A 22,525-nucleotide genomic window follows, 5' to 3' on the forward strand; every position below is an offset into this window, starting at 1 on the left:
GGCACATACAAAGTCATCCACTCACAAAGCAAGGAAGGGAGCAATTTACATTATTCCCCAGCCTCATCAAATCTCTCCAGGAAATTGGAAATTGACAGTCACCAAGTCCTTCTAGCTTCTCATTACCCCTCACAAGGCCATCAGGATGCACTGAATAGAGGCAACATCATAAGGTTGCTTGCAGAAATACCTTCTTTAAAACCAGTTTAAGCAGCAGATTTGTTATCAGTAGATTTTTAGCCAGCGAGGGCCACCGGCAGCTGGAGCAAACCCTAGCTGTAGGAAAATGCCACTGTTGGCATGGTTACCCCTAACGTTTTGCCTTTTGTTGATGCCAGCTTTGATTGAAAGTGTGCTGGGACCCTGCTAACCAAGCCCCAGCACCAGTGTTCTTTCCCTGAAACTGTACCTTTGTCTCCACATTTGGCACAGCCCTGGCACACAGATAAGTCCCTTGTAAAAGGTACCCCTGGTACCAAGGGCCCTGTGGCCAAGGAAGGTCTCTAAGGGCTGCAGCATGTATAATGCCACGCTGGGGACCCCACACTTGCACACTGCCTCACAGCTTGTGTGTGCTGGTGGGGAGAAAACGACTAAGTCGACATGGCACTCCCCTCAGAGGGCCATGCCCACAACCCACTGCCTGTGGCATAGGTAAGTCACCCTCTAGCAGGCCTTACAGCCCTAAGGCAGGGTGCACCATACCACAGATGAGGGCAAAGCTGCATGAGAACTATGCCCCTACAGTGTCTAAGTCAATTCTTAGACATTGTAAGTGCTGGGTAGCCATAAAGAGTATATGGTCTGGGAGTTTGTCAAACACGAACTCCACAGTTCCATAATGGCTACACTGAATACTGGGAAGTTTGGTATCCAACTTCTCAGCACAATAAATCCACACTGATGCCAGTGTGGGATTTATTGAGAAATGCACACAGAGGGCATCCTAGAGATGCCCCCTGCATGCCAGCCCAACTGCTAGTGCTAGGCTGACCGGTCTCTGCCTGCCTGCCACTTCCAGACTAGTTTCTGGCCACATGGGGTGAGTGCCTTTGTGCACTCTGTGACCAGGAACAAAGCCTGTCCTGGTTGGAGGTGCTTCACACCTCCCACTGCAGGAACTGTAACACCTGGCGGTGAGCCTCAAAGGCTCAAGCCTGGTGGTACAATGCTCCAGGCCACTCCAGCTAGTGGAGATGCCCACCCCTCGGACACAGCCCCCACTTTTGGTGGCAAGTCTGGAGTAGTTAATGAGAAAAACAAGGAGGAGTCACCCTCCAGCCAGGACAGCCTGTAAGGTGTCCAGAGCTGAGGTGACCCCTCCCTTAGAAAATCCTCCATTTTGGCATGGAGGATTTAGCCCAATAGGATTAGGTATGTGCCCCCCTCCCCAAAGGGAGGAGGCAGAAGGAGGGTGTGGCCACCCTCAGGGACAGTAGCCATTGGCTACTGCCCTCCAGCCCTAAACACACCCCTAAATCTAGTATTTAGGGGCGACCCTGAACCCAGGAATTCAGATTCCTGACAACCTAACAAGAAGAAGGACTGCTGACCCGAAAACTCCGCACAGAAGAAGGAGACGACAACTGCTTTGGCCCCAGCCCTACCGGCCTGTCTCCTGATTCAAAGAACCTGCAACAGGGACGTATCCTTCGGACCCAGCGACCTCTGCAGACTCAGAGGACTGCCCTGCAATTCCAAAGGACCAAGAAACTCCTGTGGATAGCGGCTCTGTTCAAAGCAACAAGAAGAAACCATCTTTAAAGGGACTCTCACCTCACTCCAGAAGCGTGAGTCCCCACCACTCTACACCCGACGCCCCCGACCCGTGGCCAGAGAAACCAACACCACAGAGAGGACCCCCAGGTGACTCCAACGACGTGTCCACCATGAGCTGACCTCCCTGCACCCCCACGACGACATTTGCAGAGGGAATCCAGAGGACCTCCATGCCTGGTAACCAAGAACCCGACACCTGAAAGAAGCACTGCACCCACAGCCCCCAGGCCCGTGAAGAACTAACTACCGGTCCAGCAGTGACCAGCAGGCAGCTCTCACCTTTGCCCAGTCGGTGGCTGGCCCGAGAAGCACCCCTGTGCCCTGCCTGCATCGTCTGAGTGACCCCCGGGTCCCTCCATTGATTTCAATACAAAACCCGACGCCTTGTTTGCACACTACACCCAGTCGCCCCTGTGCAGCTGAGGTTGTATTTTATGTGCCTGTTTGGGACCCACCCAGTGCTTTACAAAACCCCCCTGGTCTGCTCCCTGAGGACGCAGGTACTTACCTGCTAGCAGACTGGAACCATAGCACCCCTAGTCTCCTAGGCGCCTATGTTATATGGGCCCCTCTTTGACCTCTGCACCTGACCGGCCCTGTGTTGCTGGTGCTGGGTATTTGGGGTTGACTTGAACCCCCAACAGTGGGCTGCCTATGCCCCGGAGGCTGAACTTGTAAGTGCTTTACTTACCTCACAAACTAATCTGTACTTACCTCCCCCAGGAACTGTTGAATTTTGGAGTGTCCACTTTTAAAATAGCTTATTGCCATTTTATGCAAAACTGTGTACATTACTGTTTTTATTCAAAGTCCTATCTTTACCTATGCAAAGTACCTTACATTTAATGTACTTACCTGCAATCTGAATCTTGTGGTACTAAAATAAAGAAAAAAATATTTTTCTATATAAAAACCTATTGGCCTGGAGTTATGTCATTGAGTGTGCGTTCTCATTTATTGCCTGTGTGTGTACAACAAATGCTTAACACTACCCTCTGGTAAGCCTAACTGCTCAACCACACTACCACAAATAGAGCATTAGTGTTATCTATTATTGCCTCTGTCAAGCCTCTTGGGGAACCCCTGGACTCTGTGCATACTATCTCTCACTTTGAGATAGTATATACAGAGCCAGCTTCCTACATTGGTGAATCAGCGGTGGGGTCTAAGACTTTGCATTTGCTGGACTACTCAGCCAATACCTGATCACACGGCTAAATTACAAAATTGTCATTAGAAAATTGATTTTTGAATTTTGACTAATTTTCCAAATTTTTAAACGTTTTGCTAAGGCCTTGTGTAAGTCCCTGTTAGCATTTGTTTTTAAGTTTAAAAGTTTGTAAAAGTTAGGATTTAAGTTCTAGAAGTAGTTTGTAGTTTCTTAAAAAGTAATCCCAACTTTTAGAGAGAAAATGAGTAACTCAGAGGAGATGGTGATGGAACTCAACTCAACCTCACCCCTTACCTGCATCTAGGGATGTCAGAGCTAAGGTCCCTCTGTAAGATAAAAAAGAACAATACTGGGTCCAACCCTACCAAGGTCAAGCTCCAGGAGCTCTTGGCAGAGTATACCAGGGACCACCCCACTGAGATGGAAGATCCTCCCTCAGATGGGGAAGAAATTACTGAACAGGAGGAAGAACTCCCCCCTCCTGTCCTAATAAGGGAGAACAGGACTCCAAGAACCCTGTCTCCACAAATCATAGTTAGAGAGCCTGCTCCTTCCACAGGGGAGTCTAGCTCCTCTGGGAACATTGACGACAGCCTCAATGAAAAAGACATCCTTCTAGCAAGGATGACCAAAAGATTAGCTTTGGAGAAACAGCTCCTAGCTATAGAGAGGGAGAGAAAAGAAATGGGTTTAACACCCATAAATGATGGCAGCAATTTAAATACGGTCAGAGTGAATACTGGCATCCTAAAAATCCCCAAAAGGATTGTAACTAAATATGAAGAAGGTGATGATATCACCAGATGGTTCACAGCTTTTGAGAGAGCTTGTGCAAACAGAAGAGTAAGCAGATCTCACTGGGGAGCTCTCCTGTGGGAAATGTTCACTGGTAAGTGTAGGGATAGACTTCTCACACTCTCTGGTAAGGATGCAGAATCCTATGACCTCAAGAAGGCTACCCTGACTGAAGGATTTGGATTCTCATCTGAGGAGTATAGAATTAGGTTCAGGGGGGCTCACAAAACCTCAAGCCAGTCCTGAGTTGACTTTGTTGACTTCTCAGTCAAAACACTAGATGGTTGGATAACCGACAGTGGAGTAAGTGACTATGATGGCCTGTATAATTTATTTATGAAAGAACATCTGTTAAGTAATTGCTTCAATGATAAGTTGCATCAACATCTGGTAGATCTAGGTCCAATTTCTCCCAAAGAATTGGGAAAGAATGCAGACCACTGGGTCAAGACAAGGGTGACCAACACTTCTACAGGGGGGTGACCAAAACAAAGGGGTCACAAAGCCTCCCCAGGGGAAGGGCGGTGAGACATCCAAGTACAAAAACAAAGAGTCTTCTCAAGGGCCCCAAAAATCTGCTCAGGAGGGTGGGCCCGAGCCTCTTCACAGTCCACAAATGGGTATAAGGGTAAAAACGTTGATCCCAAGAAGCCCTGGTGTCACAGTTGTAAACAGCATGGGCACTAAACCGGAGACATAGCCTAACCCAAAAAGAATCCCACTAACTCTACTCCAGTTAGCACTGGAATAGCCAGTCTCCAGGTGGCATCAACAGTGTGCCAAGAGCAAATCAGGGTTCACACTGAAGCTACTTTAGTCTCAGAGGGTGGGGTGGATTTAGCCATACTAGCTGCCTGGCCGCCTAACATGCAAAAATACAGACAACAACTCTTGAGAAATGGGAATAAGGTAGAAGCCCTGAGGGATACAGGTGCCAGTGTTACCATGGTGACAGACAAACTGGTTTCCCCAGGACAGTAGCTGGCTGGACAGATATATCCATTCACCAGTGCTGACAATGAAACTAAAGCCCATACCATGGCAATGGTGACTTTAGAATGGGGAGGGGTTACTGGCCTGAAACAGGTGGTAGTCTCTTCTGCAATCCCAGTAGAATGTCTGCTAGGGAATGATCTGGAGTCCTCAGCATGGGCTGAGGTAGAGCTCAAGACCCACGCAGCCATGCTGGGTATCCCTGAACTGGTGTGTGTTAAGACAAGAGCACAGAGCAGAGCACAGGGGGAACAAGAAGTGTTGGAGTCTGGAATAATGGCCCAACCTTCCAGGAGAAAAGGGAAGAGGACAGGGGGACCAGCCTCTACCCAGCAAAAGAAACAGGACCTCTCTTCCCAGGAAGATGTCCTATCCCCAGAGGGAACTGAGTCCATGGAGCTGGAGCCTTATCAGGTAGAGCTCTTGGGCCCAGGGGGACCCTCAAGGGAACAGCTGTGCCAGGGAAAAAAAGACTTGTCCCACTTTTGAAGGCCTGACACAGCAAGCAGGTGAGCAAGAAAAAGGAAGTGTCCGTGGATCCCACAGGATCTATTGGGAGGATGGATTCCTTTACACTGAGGCAAGAGATCCCAAACCTGATGCCACTAGGAGAGTGGTAGTGCTTCAGCAGTTTAGAGAGTTCATCCTCACCTTAGCCCATGACATTCCCCTTGCTGAGCATTTGGGACAAACCAAGACTTGGGAGAGATTAGTCAACCATTTCTATTGGCCCAGTATGCCCCGAAAGTAAGGGAGTTTTGCAGCTCCTGTGTCACCTGTCAAGCAGGTGGCAAGACAGATGGCCATCCAAAGGCCCCCCTCATTCCACTTGCAGTGGTGGGAGTCCCCTTTGAGAGTGTTGGTGTGGACATAGTGGGTCCACTTGAACCTCTCACAGCATCAGTGAACCAACATAGACTGGTAGTAGTGGATCATGCTACCAGGTACCCTGAGGCAATTCCCCTTAGGTCGACTACTGCCCCTGCAGTAGCCAAGGCACTCATAGGTATCTTTACCAGAGTGAGTTTTCCTAAGGAGGTGGTTTCTGACAGAGGTACCAACTTCATGTCAGCTTACCTGAAACATATGTGGAATGAGTGTGGGGAGACTTATAATTTCACCATACCTTATCATACACAAACCAGTGGTCTTGTGGAAAGATTTAACAAGACATTGAAGGACATGATCATGGGGCGTCCTGAAAAACTCAAAAGGAGATGGGATGTCCTCCTGCCATGTCTGTTTTTCGCTTACAGAGAGGTGCCACCGAAGGGAGTAGGGTTTTCCCCATTTGTGCTTCTGTTTGGCCATCCTGTAAGGAGACCACTGGCACTTGTAAAAGAAGGCTGGGAGAGACCTCTCCATGAGCCTAAACAAGATGTAGTGGACTATGTACTAGGCCTCTGCTCCAGGATGGCAGAGTACATGGAAAAGGCAAACAAAAACCTTGAGGCCAGCCAACAACTCCAGAAGTTGTGGTATGACCAAAAGGCTGCAATGGTTGAATTCCAGCCAGGGCAGAAAGTCTGGGTTCTGGAACCTGTGGCTCCCAGGGCACTCCAGGACAGATGGAGTGGTCCTTACCCAGTGCTAGAAAAGAAGAGTCAGGTCACTTACCTAGTGGCCCTGGGCACTAGCAGGACACCCAAGAGGGTGATCCATGTTAACCGCCTTAAACTCTACAATGACAGAGCAGACATAACCATGTTGATTGTTACTGATGAAGATCAGGAAGCAGAGAGTGAACCTCTCCCTGACCTCCTCTCAACTGACCCTAAAGATGGCTCAGGAGATGGAGTTGTCTAGTCAGACACCCTCTCTGACCAACAGCAAGCTGACTGCAGACAGGTCCTACAGCAGTTTGCTGAGCTCTTTTCTTTGACCCCTGGTCAGACACACCTGTGTAACAATGATGTGGACACACAAGACAGTTTACCTGTCAAGAATAAAATATTCAGACAGTCTGACCAAGTCAAGGAAAGCATCAAAGTGAAAGTCCACAAGAGGCTGGAATTGGGAGTGATAGAGCACTCTGACAGACCCTGGGCTAGACCAGTGGTCTTGGTCCCCAAACCTCACACCAAGGATGTAAAGAGAGAGATGAAGTTTTGTGTGGACTACAGATGGCTCAACATTGTCACCAAGACAGATGCTCACCCCATACTAAGGGCAGATGAACTAATTGACAAATTAGGTGCAGCCAAATTCTTAAGTACCTTTGACTTGACAGCAGGGTACTGGCAAATCAAAATGGCACCTGGAGCAAAAGAGAAAACAGCATTCTCAACACCTGATGGTCGTTATCAGTTTACTGTTATGCCCTTTGGCTTAAAAATGCCCCTGCTACCTTCCAAAGGTTGGTGAATCAAGTCCTTGCTGGCTTGGAGTCCTTTAGTGCAGCATATCTAGATGATATTGCTGTCTTTAGCTCCAACTGGCAGGATCACCTGGTCCACCTGAAGAAGGTTTTGCAGGCCCTGCAAGCAGCAGGCCTCTCTATCAAGGCATCCATATGTCTGATAGGGCAGGGTACAGTGGTGTACTTGGGACACCTTGTAGGTGGAGGCCAAGTGCAGCCATTACAACCTAAGACCCAGACATTTCAGGACTGGGAAGCTCCAAAAACCCAGACTTAAGTCAGGGCATTCCTTGGCTTGACTGGATACTATAGGAGGTTTGTGAAGGAATATGGATCCATAGTGACTCCCCTCACAAAACTCACCTCGAAAAAGATGCCCAAGAAGGTTAACTGGACTTTGGACTGTCAAAAGGCCTGTGACACCCTGAGAGAAGCTATGTGCTCAGCACCTGTTTTGAAAACTCCAGGTTATTCTAAGTAATTCATTGTGCAGACTGATGCCTCTTAACATGGGATAGGAACAGTCCTATCCCAAACCAATGATGATGGCCTTGACCAGCCTGTTGCTTTTATTAGCAGGAGGTTACTCCCCAGGGAGCAGCGTTGGAGTGCCATTGAGAAGGAGGCCTTTGCTGTGGTTTGGTCACTGCTGAAAAAGTTGGGACCATACCTGTTTGGTACTCACTTTATAGTTCAAACTGACCACAGACCTCTCAGATGGCTCATGCAGATGAAAGGAGAGAACCCTAAACTGTTGAGGTGGTCCATATCCCTACAGGGAATGGACTTTGTAGTGGAACACAGACCTGGCACTGCCCATGCCAATGCAGATGGCCTTTCCAGGTTCTTCCACTTAGAAAATGAAGACTCCCTTGGGAAAGGTTAGTCTTTCATTTGGGGGGAGGGGGGGTATGAAAATGCCACTGTTGGCATGGTAACCCCCTAATGTTTTGCCTTTTGTTGATGCCAGCTTTGATTGAAAGTGTGCTGGGACCCTGCTAACCAGACCCCAGCACCAGTGTTCTTTCCCTAAAACTGTACCTTTGTCTCCACAATTGGCACAGCCCTGGCACACAGATAAGTCTCTTGTAGGAGGTACCCCTGGTACCAAGTGCCCTGTGGCCAGGGAAGGTCTCTAAGGGCTGCAGCATGTATTATGCCACCCTGGGGACCCCTCACTCCGCACATGCACACTACCTCACAGCTTGTGTGTGCTAGTGGGGAGAAAAAGACTAAGTCGAAATGGCACTCCCCTCAGAGGGCCATGTCCCCCACCCACTGCCTGTGGCATAGGTAAGTCACCCCTCTAGCAGGCCCCCAGGCCCGTGAAGAACCAACTACCGGTGCAGCTGTGGCCAGCAGACGGCCCTCACCTTTGCCCAGTCGGTGGCTGGCCTGAGAAGCCGCCCTGTGCTCTGCCTGCATTGTCTGAGTGACCCCCTGGTCCCTTCATTGATTTCAATACAAAACCCGATGCCTTGTTTGCGCACTGCACCCGGAAGTCCCTGTGCCTGTTTGGGACCCCCCCTCCACCCAGTGCTCTACAAAAAAACCCTGGTCTGCTCCCCGAAGACGCAGGTACTTACTTTCTAGCAGACTGGAACCAGGGCACTGCTAGTCTCCATAGGCACCTATGTTATTTGGGCCCCTCTTTGACCTCTGCACCTGACTGGCCCTGTGTTGCTGATGCTGGGTGTTTGGGGTTGACTTGAACCCCCAAAGGTAGGCTGCCTATGCCCCGGAGACTGAACTTGTAAGTGCTTTACTTACCTCACAAACTAACCTGTACTTACCTCCCCCAGGAACTGTTGAATTTTGCAGTGTCTACTTTTAAAATAGCTTATTGCCATTTTATGCCATACTGTGTACATTACTGTTTTTGTTCAAAGTCCTATCGTTACCTATGCAAAGTACCTTACATTTAATGTACTGACCTGCAATCTGAATCTTGTGGTTCTAAAATACATTAACAAAAGAATATTTTTCTATATAAAAACCTACTGACCTGGAGTTAAGTCATTGAGTGTGTGTTCTCATTTATTGCCTGTGTGTGTACAACAAATGCTTAACACTACCCTCTGATAAGCCTAACTGCTCAACCACACTACCATAAATAGAGCATTAGTATTATCTATTATTGCCTCTGTCAAGCCTCTTGGGGAACCCCTGGACTTTGTGCACACTGTCTTTCACTTTGAGATAGTACATACAGAGCCAGCTTCCTACACTAACCACGTGGAGGTCTGAAGGTATAGTGCTCTTAATTAATAGTGCTTAACAATTTGAATCATTGGGTATAGTTCTCTCTAAGTCCCTTGTTAGAAATGGGGTCTCAAGTTAACAGTCAGTTTACACCCTATCCAAGTAGGAACCCTCATTCTAGTCAAGATAAGTGAGTCACACACCTAAGATAACCCCTGCTCACCCTCTTGGTAGCTTGGCACACGCAGTGAGGCTAATATCAGAGACAATGTGTGAAGTATTTGTACCAACACGCACAGTAACACAGTGAAAACATCACAAAAGGACTCCACACCAGTGTAGATAAATAGCCAATATTTATCTAAATCAAACAAGACCAAAACAACAAAAATCCAACAAACACAAAAAGAGATATCAGTGTTTTAAGTAAAAAGAGTCTTAATCCATAGAAATCAATGGATGTGTTGTTTAAGCACAAAGTACCTGGCATGAGTCAAAAATAAAGCCGCAAGGGTGAGTGTGCGTCATAAAAACAAGCAACGCGTTGATTCCTTACTCGCAAGTGAGGCCGCGCATCGATTCTTTCTCCGCCGGGTAAGCAATGCAACGATTCTTTCCTCACAGAGAAGTGATGCATCGGTTTCTGGAGAAGCAGCCTTGGGTCTATGCGGTGATTTTGAAGATTTTGACGCATAGGGACAATGCATGGAAAATCCAGATGAACGGCAGCGATGAATCCACAATGAACTGCCGATGCTTTGATTTCACCAGCCCTGCATCGATTTTTCAGCCGTGGTGTAGGCGATGCGTCAATTTTTCTGCCGCTCGGCTCTGGTGTGTAAAATTTTACCTTGGGTACACTAGCTTCTCCTTTCAAGGGCCCCAGGACTGGATGTGACACCACTTGGCAGGGTAGAGGTCTCGGCAAGAGAGCCCAGGTGCTGGGAGATGAAGTCTTTGATGGCCCTGAGGCTTCAGAAGAGGAGGCAAGCTCAGCACCAGCTCTTGGAGAAACTTTACAAGCAGGATATCAGAAAGCAAAGTTTAGTCCTTTCCCCTCATAAGGCAGAAGCAGCAGGCCAGCACAGCAAAGGAACAAGCCGAGTGGCAGGTGTTCCTCAAGAATCAGGCTTCTCCTTAGCAGAGGTTCCTCTTGATCCAGAAGTAATCTAAAAGTCTGGGGTTTTGGGTCCAATACTTATAGCCCTATCTGCCTTTCAAGTAGGCAAACTTCATAGGAAAGACTTTGTAGTGCACAAGATCCTGCTTTTTCCTTGCCCTGCCCCAGACACACACTAGGGGGTTGGAGACTGTCTTGTGAGAGGACAGGCACGCCCATTCAAGTGCAGGTGTTAGCTCCTCCCTCCCACTCCAGCTGAGGAACACTCATCAGGAAATACAGGATACACCTCAGCTCCCTTTGTGTCACTGTCTAGAGGGAATTCACAAACAGCCCAGCCTTGCAATAGTGAAAAACGAATTTGGCAGTATTTCTCTAATAGGGCATGTAAATCACACCAGTACAAGTCCTACCTTTTCAATACACTGCACCTTGCCCATGGGGCTACCTTGAGACTACCTTAGGGGTGACTTAAATGTAGTAAAAGGGAAGGTTGGAGCCTGGCAAGTGGGTACACCTGCCACGTCGAACTGGCAGTTAAAAACTACACACACAGACATTGCAGTGGCAGATCAGAGACATGTTTACATGGCTACTCATGTGGATGGCACAATCAGTGCTGCAGGCCCACTAGTAGCATTTGATTTACAGGCCCTGGGCACCTCTGGTGCATTTTACTAGGGACTTACTAGTAAATCAGATATGCTAATCATGGATAAACCAATGACCACTATCATTTAGACAGAGAGCACTTGCACTTTAGCACTGGTTGGCAGTGGTAAAGTGGCCAGAGTATCAAAACCTGCAAAAACGAATTACAGCACAGGATTCAAAAACAGGAGGTCAGAAGGAAAAATTACAGGGAAACCACGCCAAGAGCTGCCAGGTCTAACACCCATAAAGCCACTTTACTCGTCTCTTCTAAAATTGGTTCCAAGACCAAGCAACATCCCGTAACTCACCCCTGTCTACTCAGTTCTACTAAGCGCTCGCGGTCCAATAGGAGCAAGTACAGAGATGAAAATCAGACAGCATCTGGATGAGAATCAAGATCAGTGGCTCTGGCTGGCTCCAACTATAATGCATCAAAAGACAAGTGACTTTCAACACAACTAAAACACAAGGTCAAATTCCCCAATGGAAGCTACAGCAAACCCGAGGAAAACCTACAACGTACCTTCTCATGGAACATTGCAGGAGCAAGGTGCGAGCTCTGTGACGAAGTGCCTCTGTCAAACTGGGGAAAATTCAAGATCATTGCACTTCAAGAGACCAGGCTCATCGATCCATTCCAAATGACTGGCTACGTCCTCAACCACGTTGAGGCCAGGAAGTTCAACTGATTTGGTAGACTAAAAAGGGGCCTCGCTGTCTATGTGTTCACAGGATTAAATGTCGTCATCTGAGCAGCTACCCAGTTCAAGTCACAATCTATAAGTTGTCAAGCTTACCATGCAACTTAAAAAGCTGACAAGTACTATAATCTTATTCAATGTCTATTTCCATCCTAAAAGACGGCTGCACTTTCTAACACTCTAATTTCCGAGATAATGGAGTACAGGTTTACAAACCCAACTTTGGAAATCCTTGTGACAGGCAATTTTAAGACAAACTTAATATGCACCCTGGATGAAGATGATGAGGACTTGGCAGCTGAGAACTCAATATGGACTGTCCCGCAACAGGCTGTCTGATCTAGGCTAGTCTTAGGTGCGCAGCAGAGGGCAGGTTTACTGCTTGACTGGGGAGAGAATAATAATACCTCCTTGGTTGAGGCTAGTGCAGTCCTAGGAAGCTCATTCTCGAGTATGGGAACGGGGACTAATTGACCAACTGACATTGACAACTTGTCTTCAGTTTGTAAGTGACATTCCAGCACTTCCTTGTATATTTTTTGAATAGGAGAAGTAGTATTCTGGGTCCTGATGAAGCGTCACAGGATCATTTTTTGACCATCAAAGACGCGAAACATTTTGACCATAATTTGACAGGATTAGGTACACTACCTTTCTTCCTTTGTAGAGTATAGCGGGACATTATTCCCGCTAACACTCTGGATGATTTTTAATCTTGGCCTGAACCTTTCCCCTTATTCATTAAATTGATGTTTTAGGCTCAGAGCCAATTTTAACCTCCTTTACTCATTCACACTTTTCTGTCCTCTCAGTCAGTATTCGTTTCAGACCCCAACCTGGCAAATTGCCTTCGGTTCAGCACCATCCCAGTTGCTGGGGTGGTCCGCCAGACATTGCAGCACCGGTCTGACGAGGAGACAGCTCAATGATGAAACTTGTCACCCTATTGGGTGCTTGAGGGCTCTCCTGATATCAACGATATCTCTGACTCACTTCGTCCCTGCATTCCTATCCCTTTGCTTTTGGAACAGTGTACTTTTCTATATAACTGATCTAGGCTATGCCCACCCAAAGGGAAAAAAGTAGTCACTGCCCTTGAACACCTAGGTTGAGAGTAATTAACAGCAGAACACAGAACACCCCCAAGGTTCACACATTTTGGGGCAAGTTCAAGATCAATCATAGACTACGCAATTCTTTATTTACTGCTATTTCAGCATCTAAGGAAATATACAGTCGAATACACGATGCAAAGCGACTACTTGTATCAATACCTGGAGCTGAATTTGAAACTGATAAGGCACATGTCAGCTCCAAGAGATACCTTAACACAATAAATTTGGGCACATCATTCACTACCAATCCTGGCCAATAAAGCAAAGACCAGTTGGAGACCTGCTGCACATCTAAAACTAGCTTAACTAATGCTTGGACATCCTCTTCAAGAAGGTTGCTACTATGTGACCCTGCTCTGACCTCTGCTAGAAGGAAAGCCGCCAAATGAATAGATCGCCGAATCGACAAGTCCTTAAATCTGAGAAATAAGTTACTGCGGACAGTAAAGAATGCTAGAAAATCCAATGCTGCAAATTATGTTTGGGATAGGATAAAATAATTTAGGAAGCAATATAAAAAAACTGCTGTGGGAGTATAGGAAAGCAACCAGCAACAAGTTCTGGACCTAACTACTTTATGATGCCAAACAAACCAATACCAAATTCTTCTGGAAAACAATAAATGGTATCAACAGAAATCCATGGCGTTCCGGAGACAGCCTGGGTAGTCCATCTGACCAAGGCATCTAGTGATGGTTCACATACTCGAAACCTGGATCTTGATTGCAGAAATGGCCTGTTGGAAGTATCAATCCCCACAAAAACGTTGCCATACATCAGACTGCCAGATGTACCAAACTGTCGGAATACCCCAGACTGCTATTTGTACCAGTCAAACCATGTTATACAGCAACGAAGGTGGCGAAAGTGATAAGGGCAGGATGAACCGACAGGGCATCAGGTCCAAATGGTATTCCGCAGGCAATCTATAAGTTTGACGCCCAATACTGGGCAAACCCGCTATCGGTGCTGTACAGCCAAGTGGAAAGAACAGGTATAATTCCAAGCAGCTGGAGAGGGTCAATAATAAATCTGATCTTCAAGGGCGGCTATAGGTCTGACCCCGCCAACTACAGGCCGATTGCCCTCATAGACTCAAAGGCCAAATACTATGTAACACTTATTCTGGAGGATTTTGTTGATTGGTCAAACAATACCCTTGTGTCTATCAATCAGACAGGTTTCTGGAAAGGATTTGGAACCACAACGAATATTCTGGCCGTGACAGCATTAGCAGATAAATTCAAGCATTTAACCCCTTCACTGGCAGGCCTTTTCCTACTCAGGTGCCAAGCCTTTTTTGGCTGTTTGGGGCAGTTCCCGCTTAGGCCCTCATAACTTTTTGTCCACATAAGCTACCCATGCCAAATTTGCGTCCTTTTTTTTCAACATTCTATGGATTCTAGTGGTACCCAGACTTTGTGGGTTCCCCTGAAGGAGACCAAGAAATCAGCCAAAATACAGAGAAACTTTCGTTTTTTTTTTTTTTAATGGGAAAAAAGAGCTGCAGAAGAAGGCTTGTGGTTTTTTCTCTGAAAGTGGCATCAACAAAGGGTTTGTGGTGCTAAAATCACCATCTTCCCAGCTTTCAGGAAGAGGCAGGCTTGAATCGAAAACCACATTTTTCAACACAATTTTGGCATTTTACTGGGACATACCCCATTTTTATTATTTTTTGTGCTTTCAGCCTCCTTCCAGTTAGAGACCGAAATGGGTGTGAAACCAATGCTGGATCCCAGAAAGCTAAAAATTTCTTAAAAGTAGACAACATTCTAAATTCAGCAAGGGGTAATTTGTGTAGATCCTACAAGGGTTTCCTACAGAAAATAACAGCTGAAATAAAAACATATTGAAATTGAGGTGAAAAAAACCAGCCATTTTTCTCCACGTTTTACTCTGTAACTTTTTCCTGCAATGTCAGATTTTGAAAGCAATATACCGTTACGTCTGCTGGACTCTTCCGGTTGCGGGGATATATAGGGCTTGTAGGTTCATCAAGAATCCTTGTTACCCAGAGCCAATAAATGAGCTGCACCTTGCAATGGGTTTTCACTCTATACCGGCTATACAGCAGTTCATTTGCTGAAATATAAAGAGTGAAAAATAGGTATCAAGAAAACCTTTGTATTTCCAAAATGGGCACAATATAAGTTGTTGAGAAGCAGTGGTTCTTTGCACATCTCTGAATTCCGGGATGCCCATACTAGCATGTGAATTACAGGGCATTTCTCAAATAGGTGTCTTTTTTATACACACTCTTACATTTGGAAGGAAAAAATGTAGAGAAAGACAAGGGACAATAACACTTGTTTTGCTATTCTGTGTTCCCCCGAGTCTCCCGATAAAAATGGTACCTCACTTGCGTGGGTAGGCCTAATGCTCGCGACAGGAAAAACATGGACACATCACAGGGAAACCTACCAAACCTGCGCATTTATTAAAACTAGACACCTAGGGGAATCGAAGATGGGGTGACTTGTGGGGCTCTCACCAGGTTCTGTTACCCAGAATCCTTTGCAAACCTCAAAATTTGGGCAAAAAAATACTTTTTCCTCTAATTTCAGTGACAGAAAGTTCTGGAATCTGAAAGGAGCCACAAATGTCCTTCCATCAGCTTTCCTCCAAGTCTCTCGTTAAAAATTGTACCTCACTTGTATGGGTAGGCCTAGCGCCCGCGACAGGAAATGCCCAAAACACAAAGTGGACACATCACATTTTCCCAAAGAAAACAGACCTGTTTTTTGCAAAGTGCCTAACTGTGGATTTTGGCCTCTAGCTCAACCGGCACCTAGGGAAACCTACCAAACCTGCGCATTTTTGAAAACTAGACACCTAGGGGAATCTAAGGTGGGGGTGACTTGTGGGGCTCTCACCAGGTTCTGTTACCCAGAATCCTTTGCAAACCTCAAAACTTGGCCCAAAAAAATTTTTTCCTCACATTTCGGTGATAGAAAGTTCTGTAACCTGAGAGGAGCCACATATTTCCTTCCATCCAGCGTTCCTCCAAAACTCCCGATAAAAATGGTACCTCACTTGTGTGGGTAGGCCTAGTGCCGGTGAAAGGAAATGCCCCAAAACACTATCTGGACACATCAAAATTATCAAATACAAAACTACCTGTTTTTGTGGGGGGGGACTTGCGTTTTTGGTCCTGGGCTCAGCAGCCATCTAGGGAAACCTACCAAACCCAGACATTTCTGAAAGCTAGACACCCCAGGGAGTCCAGTGAGGTGTGACTTGCGTGGATCCCCCAATGTTTTCTTACCCAGAATCCTCAGCAAACCTCAAATTTAGCTAAAAAATCAAATTCTTCGCAAATTTCTGTGTGGGCTCACCGCACTAGGACAAATTTCCTACCACCCAACGTTCCCCTCAGTCTTCCGGTAAAAATGATACCTCACTTGTGTAGGTGGGCCAGATGCCTGTGAAAGGGAAGAGCCAAAAACATGTTGAATGTTAGGAGGAACCAAAGCGGGTCCAAAAGGACATTTGTAGGCTGACAAGTGCAGCAGAATTTTTATCGGTAAAGATGAGACAATGCTGGGTGGTAGGAATTTTGTGTATTCCTGCAGATTCCGGAAGGTTCCATCCCCAAAATGTGGGAAAAATGTGTGATTTCCAGCAAAGTTGGAGGTTTGCAGGGCATTGTGGGTAAGAAAATGGTGAAGCACACCACCCTGGAATCACCCAGATATTTAGTTTTCAGATGTGTCTAGGTCTTGTGGCTTTTTCTACATGGCAGTGTTCCAAAGTCCAAAAAGTGCAGCCCTCACCATTCCAATTGGGACGATATTGAGAGTTAGCCAAGCTCTCATGGCCCAAATGTAAAACCAAAACCCAAAATAATCAAATGTCCTTTTGCTTGCCGTGGGATAAGATGTTTTAGTGTGCGGGGGAGAGCTGAAAGAATGTTACCCCCTTCAGTTGGGGTGGGGGCATAACCAGGCCCATACTGATTGGTAGCTACCACCCCACTATTTTTTGTTTTGTTTTTGAATTCCCTGGCATCTAGTAGACTTTCTGCCCCCGGGGTGTGGATTGAGGGTAATTTCCCCATCTGCCCACTGGTGGGCAGAACAACTTTGGCCCCATTTATTTGGGGTGGGGGTATGGCCATACCCCCACCCTCTTATTTTAAAACAAGTCTTCCCTTGTCTCTGGTGGGCTTTCTGCCCCCCTTGGGGGCAGATGGGCCTTCTAAAAATAGGCCGATCTGCCACCAAGGGGGGCAGATATGGCCAGCAGTAATGTGCCCCCATGGGAAGCGACCTTTGCTCAAGGGGCTGCCCCCCAAATAAAACACACACATACCCACACACCAATCCCTGGTGCCTAAGTGGTTTCTGCCCCCCCGGGGGCAGATCGGCCAAATAGAAAATGCCCAAGGGGGGCATAAATGGCCTAAATACAATTTGCCCCCCAGGGGAGCGACCCGTGCCTAAGGGTTCTCTCCCCATACATAAAAACATAAAGTAAATAAAAAAAAGATATATATTCCTCGGTGTCGAGGTTTCTGCCCTCCCTGAGGGCAGATCGGCCTAATTATAATAGGCCGATCTGCCCTCTAGGGGGGCAGAAAAGGCCCAAAAATATTTTGCCCCCCTGGGGAGCGGCCCTTGCCCAATGGGCCACTTCCCTTATGTGTAAGTATCAAAAAGAAAATCCCTGGGCTCATGCAATCGGGCAGCAGAAATGCTTGCAGAGACATGAAAGGAAAGGAAAGGCCTTTCTTTTCCTTTCATGCCTCTGCCTGCTCCCTCCTCCCAAGCGGAAGAGAAATGCTGAGCATTTCTCTACCGCATCGCGCTGGAAGCATGCTTCCAGCACGATGGGAGGTGATCTCTGATGTGGTCAGCACGCGATTGCCTGATGACGTCATCAGACATCACTGGGGGGGGGGTGTCGGAGGAGGAAGGGAAAGCAATTCCCCTTCCAGACCTGCCCTGGGGGGTGGAGGGGAGGCCCTCGGGGGGAGCGCCAGCGCTTCCCCCGAAGGCCTATACCAGGACATAGTGGTTACGTCCGTGGCACCTCAGCACCGCTCCTCCGGACGTAACCACTAAGTCCATGGTGGGGACGGGGTTAAAGAAAAAGCTCCATCCATGTTTCATAGATTTTAAAGCAGTATTCAATCTAGGTCTTTTGTGTCGAAAACTCTGACAGTGGGGGCTTCTGGATAGTATACTGCGCGCTATTGAGCAGCTATATACATGCACCTGGAACCAAGTCAAATTGGCGGATGATTCAAAACTTTCAAGGAGAATTCCAAAAGAAGTGGGCCTTAAGCAAGGCTGCGATTTTTAGTCCTGCATTTATTCAATCCGTTTATGGCGGATCTGTCCCCAAGGCTTGACCAGATTAAGTCTCATCCACTGCGACTGGTCGCATTAATGTTGTCACGTCTTTCCTACGCGGACAAAGTTAGAAGTAAACACGACAAAAACTAAAATAATGTCCATATCGAATTGATCTGAGCCTCCACTCAAGAGCACATTGGGGGACAAGACACTAGAGGAAGTCAGCAGCTATAAATACCTGGGGCTATATCTAGATAAGAAGGTAAACTTCTAGGCACATATGCAGCATTTCCAGAGGAAGGGAAACCCATTGACCCACATCTTCTGCGTTCTTGCCAAAAAGTTGGATGGGCCCTCCTTTAAACCACTATTGGCAGTTATTGTGGCTAAATTATTAATAGTTGCCCACACGAATGCCATTGTGTAGAGAACTGAAGCTTTACCCTTGGAAAAACTGCAAATAAACCCACATAAGCAAGTATTTCGAATGCCTCAGAGCACATCACCTGCGCAAGCCTGCCTGGAGTTTGGATTATTGCAACAATCCTTTGGGAGATGATATGCCACTATTAAAACATGGTACACAATATGGTTAAATCAAATCAGTCCACTCCACAACGCTTTATGGCAGTCAGTAGACAAGGACCCTTGATCTACCCATCAGACAGTTCTCTGGTCAGCACTGAAAGAAACAAATACAACGGACCATTGGAGCCTGAACTTACCCTACCCTGCTTTTTGCAAAACAATAAAGTAGCAAAAATGCATCCATTTACAAATGATAAACACACGCTGTCCAGTGGCATGCATGCCTGGATAGTAAGCCAGTCACACCGCAAACTCGACCCATCGGCGCATCTAAACACGGCCTATCTGGTTTATTTAAAAAGAAAGCTGATGGCTGTTTGATTTGGTGTCCTGCCATCCTGAGCCGATGAACCATCTTGGAAATATAGCGGCCCACAATCATGCAGGTTAAGCGGCGCCGCAAAAGAGGACATCATTCATGTGGTTTGCAGAAATCCTCTTTAAAGACTTCTAATATCCTGATGCTGAAAAAAAATCTTTAACAGCAGGAGTATCGGAACCTGCAGAATAGCCATATGACAAAGGGTCATGACCCTCTGGACCCCCAGATTAATTGTATCAATGAAATTCTTGTTTTTGTCATGAAAAACTATTTGTATTTTATACTAACTCATTGCTAGGTACCACCCTTCTAATAAGATCTTGATGTTATGTATTATGTTATGATGGGGCACCTGTCGGTTTACAAAATGATAGTCACATGCCCTGCAGACTTGTGTGGGAGAGTTGGGTCCATGCAGTGTGATCTCACGAAAGGCTTTAGCAAGCCTGTGCAACATCTTATAAGGTTTTATCTATGAGGTCTATGTTTTATGTTGTATCATGTACGCAGAAACATTGTGATGGTTTTCACTAACTTGAATAATAAGGGCCAGATGTATCAAGCGATTTTGCATTCACAACCGGTGTGAGTCGCAAAATTCGGCCGTTTGCGAATGCAAAAATGCCATTTGCGATGTATAAAAGGCATTCGCAGTGTGAAAATAAGGAATCGCTAAAATAGCGATTTTTAGCAAATGCGACATGATTTTGGGTGTTGCAAACAGCATATTGCAAATAGCAATTCGAATTAGCAAATTGCTATTTGTGAAATGCAAATTGCGACACCTATTTGCGAATCGCAGATAGTGATTCGCAAAATCAGGTCGCTATTTGCGATACGCTGATTGTGACTTGCAAAAACTGAATTGCAATGCGATGCATTAACAATTCGCAAATTGCAAAAATTCGCAGAATGGCCTTTTACACATGCAATTTACCACGAACTGAAATCAGGTGGTAACCAGATGCAACCTATATAAAGAGGCCCAGAATGATTCAGCCGCTTTTCCACAATGGCTGCACTCCACGTGATGGCGAGGAGAATGAGGATCTTGGCAGGTTTGAGGAGAGGGAGGAGGAGGCAGGAGCGCATTTTCAGAGTGTGCAAAACCCTTTTTGACCAGACAGAGGAGGAAATTTATGAGAAGTATGGGTTAAGCTCAGCCATGATACTTGACCTGATAACTGAGCTACAACCCATGCTGCAGCGCACAACACACAGGACCAATAGCATACCCTCCCATGTGCAGGTATTATGCTCCCTGTACTTACTAGCTTCAGGGAGCTATCAAGGGGTCATAGCAGCAGCTGGAGGGGCATCACAGAGTGCCCTCTCTGGATTTTTCAACGCATTTCTAAATGCCATGCTGAGCAGAATACAACAGTACATAAGATTGCGCAACACCCCACAGGAATTACAACAAACTAAAATAAATTTTTACCAGATAGCACAGTTCCCATATGTCCTAGGTGCCATCGATGGGACAAATGTAGCAATCTGTCCACCATCGGGCACCGAGTATGTGTATCACAAGCGTTAAAACCATAATTCAATGGACATACAGGTGATATGCAATGCCTCCTAGATCATTACCGATCTCGTGGCCAGATACCCAGGGAGCACACATGACTCATACATCTTTTACCAAAGCGGGATTCACACAAGACTGCTAGCTGGGGAGTCTGGTGAAGGAAATTGACTAGGTAATTTGATAGTCTACAAAGTTGCATTGATGTAAGTGTGACATCAGATATCACAAGTACTCATTTTACTTTCTGTGCATTCAGGAGACAGTGCCTACGCTGTGCGCACCTATATGCTGATGCCCTACCTGAGCCCTGCAACTCCAGCAGAGAGGAGGTACAATGTTGCACACAGGGCAACCCGCAATGCGGTGGAGCGCACTTTCGGGCTGCTGAAGAGCCACTTCAGGTGCATCCATAAGAGTGGAGGTGCACTGGGGCGTGGCTTCGGGCGTCAAGATGGCGGTCGCACTCTAAGAGTGCTCTAGACCCCTCCGTCATCCGCCCTACGAAGCTGCCGCTATTCACACTACTGGCGCTGCCCTGGGGGTGCCCATCGGCTCCTGGACCCCAGAGATCCCCCCTGGAACCACCTACGGCATATTTGAGCCGTAATAGCACCAGCCGCGGCTGACTCGAAAAATTCAAGATGGCGGCCGGGACCGCGGCGCTCGGCCGAACCCGAGGTGGGAGGCTCCCCTGCTGAGGCGGCCGCTCGGTGGAGGACGCCGCAGACGCCGGCCCTGCGATCCGGGGCCCGGGCCCCTTGTGGGCCGATGTGAGGCGAAACGTGTCTGCGGTGAGGAGAGAGGCTCCTGGCGGCCTGGACCCCGCTGCGCATCTGCGCGGGGGCCCGGGAGAAGTGGGGGATATCCCAAGACGCGAGGAGGTCTCCTCCGTCCGGATTGAACGAGGCCCGGGAGTCAAGGAGGGGCCGTGAACGCGACTCCGGCCGCGCTCCTGAGGGGAGCTGGCTCGCCCGGCGGCCGTCCCGAGTGGAGGGATTGGCGCCGGGGACACCGACGCTGTGCCCCGGGATCCGGGCCCCGGAGGATTGGACCGTGAGCACACGAGCGGCGGCTGAAGGACTCTTGGGGGGTCGGACCCTCTGTGCAGGTATGCGGGGCCCCGAAAGATAAAACTGATCTCAACAAAGAGGCTGCCAAGTGAGACATTCCTGCTCCCAGTCATTGACTTTGAGCGCCTGGGGCGGAGTAGGTGGCCCCCCAGAGATCGCTGGCGTTGGGCCCTGGAAGGCGGGGGAGATCCCCCGCCTCTCGGAAGAAAACAAAGGCACCCCAGCACGAGCTTGGCGGGGAGGGAACTCCCGATCAATACAATACATCACAATGGGCGCTTGAATCCAGGAAAGGACTAACCCCACCATCCTGACTGATACCGAGAGACCTCTCAGGCCCCCTGGGGGCGCAGTGCAGGCAACACTTTTCGACTGGCCCCGGACGAGGGGGAGCCGCCGGAGACGCCCTGGACTGCAGGGAGGGCAAGGAGTCCTGCGAGCCCCCGATGACCTGGAGGCACGAGGCGAGACCCGACGCAATGCTGGGCAGTCGCCTGACGGTGTGAGTTAACGGAGTGGAGAGGATCGGTTCCCGTTGGACCCCGGGGGGGTGATTGGGCTGTGCCCACCAGCGTGTGCTCTGATACCCTGCCGGTAGACCCCCTCCGAGGCAGTCCCCTGTCGAAACGGCCCGGATGCAGGAACCTGGACGAGGTGAATCTGGGTGACAACCAGACACCCCCAACTTCCTGAGACAGAATGGGAAAGGACAAAGCAAACAAACAACCCCCGACCTCCCAGCAAAAGATTGACCAGTTCACGATGCCAGCGGGCCCCAGAAGAGAAGGGGAAACCGCCAGTGGAGGCCCAGCGCTTGACGGAGTGAGC

At 47.8% G+C, this 22,525-nt stretch overlaps 1 protein-coding gene across 1 annotated transcript in view; it reads right to left on the reverse strand.

Moving 5' to 3' along the window:
* The window catches only part of LOC138286979 (zinc finger protein 850-like), a 444,405-nt gene that overhangs the window by 270,403 nt on the left and 151,477 nt on the right, over positions 1-22,525 (reverse strand). Inside the window, exon 5 of the mRNA XM_069227343.1 lies at positions 11,597-11,656. Coding sequence (XP_069083444.1) covers positions 11,597-11,656 — 60 coding nt within the window. The remainder of the gene's footprint in view (positions 1-11,596; positions 11,657-22,525) is intronic.

Source organism: Pleurodeles waltl, chromosome 4_1 (assembly GCF_031143425.1).
Source record: "Pleurodeles waltl isolate 20211129_DDA chromosome 4_1, aPleWal1.hap1.20221129, whole genome shotgun sequence".
Taxonomy (NCBI): Eukaryota; Metazoa; Chordata; class Amphibia; order Caudata; family Salamandridae; genus Pleurodeles; species Pleurodeles waltl.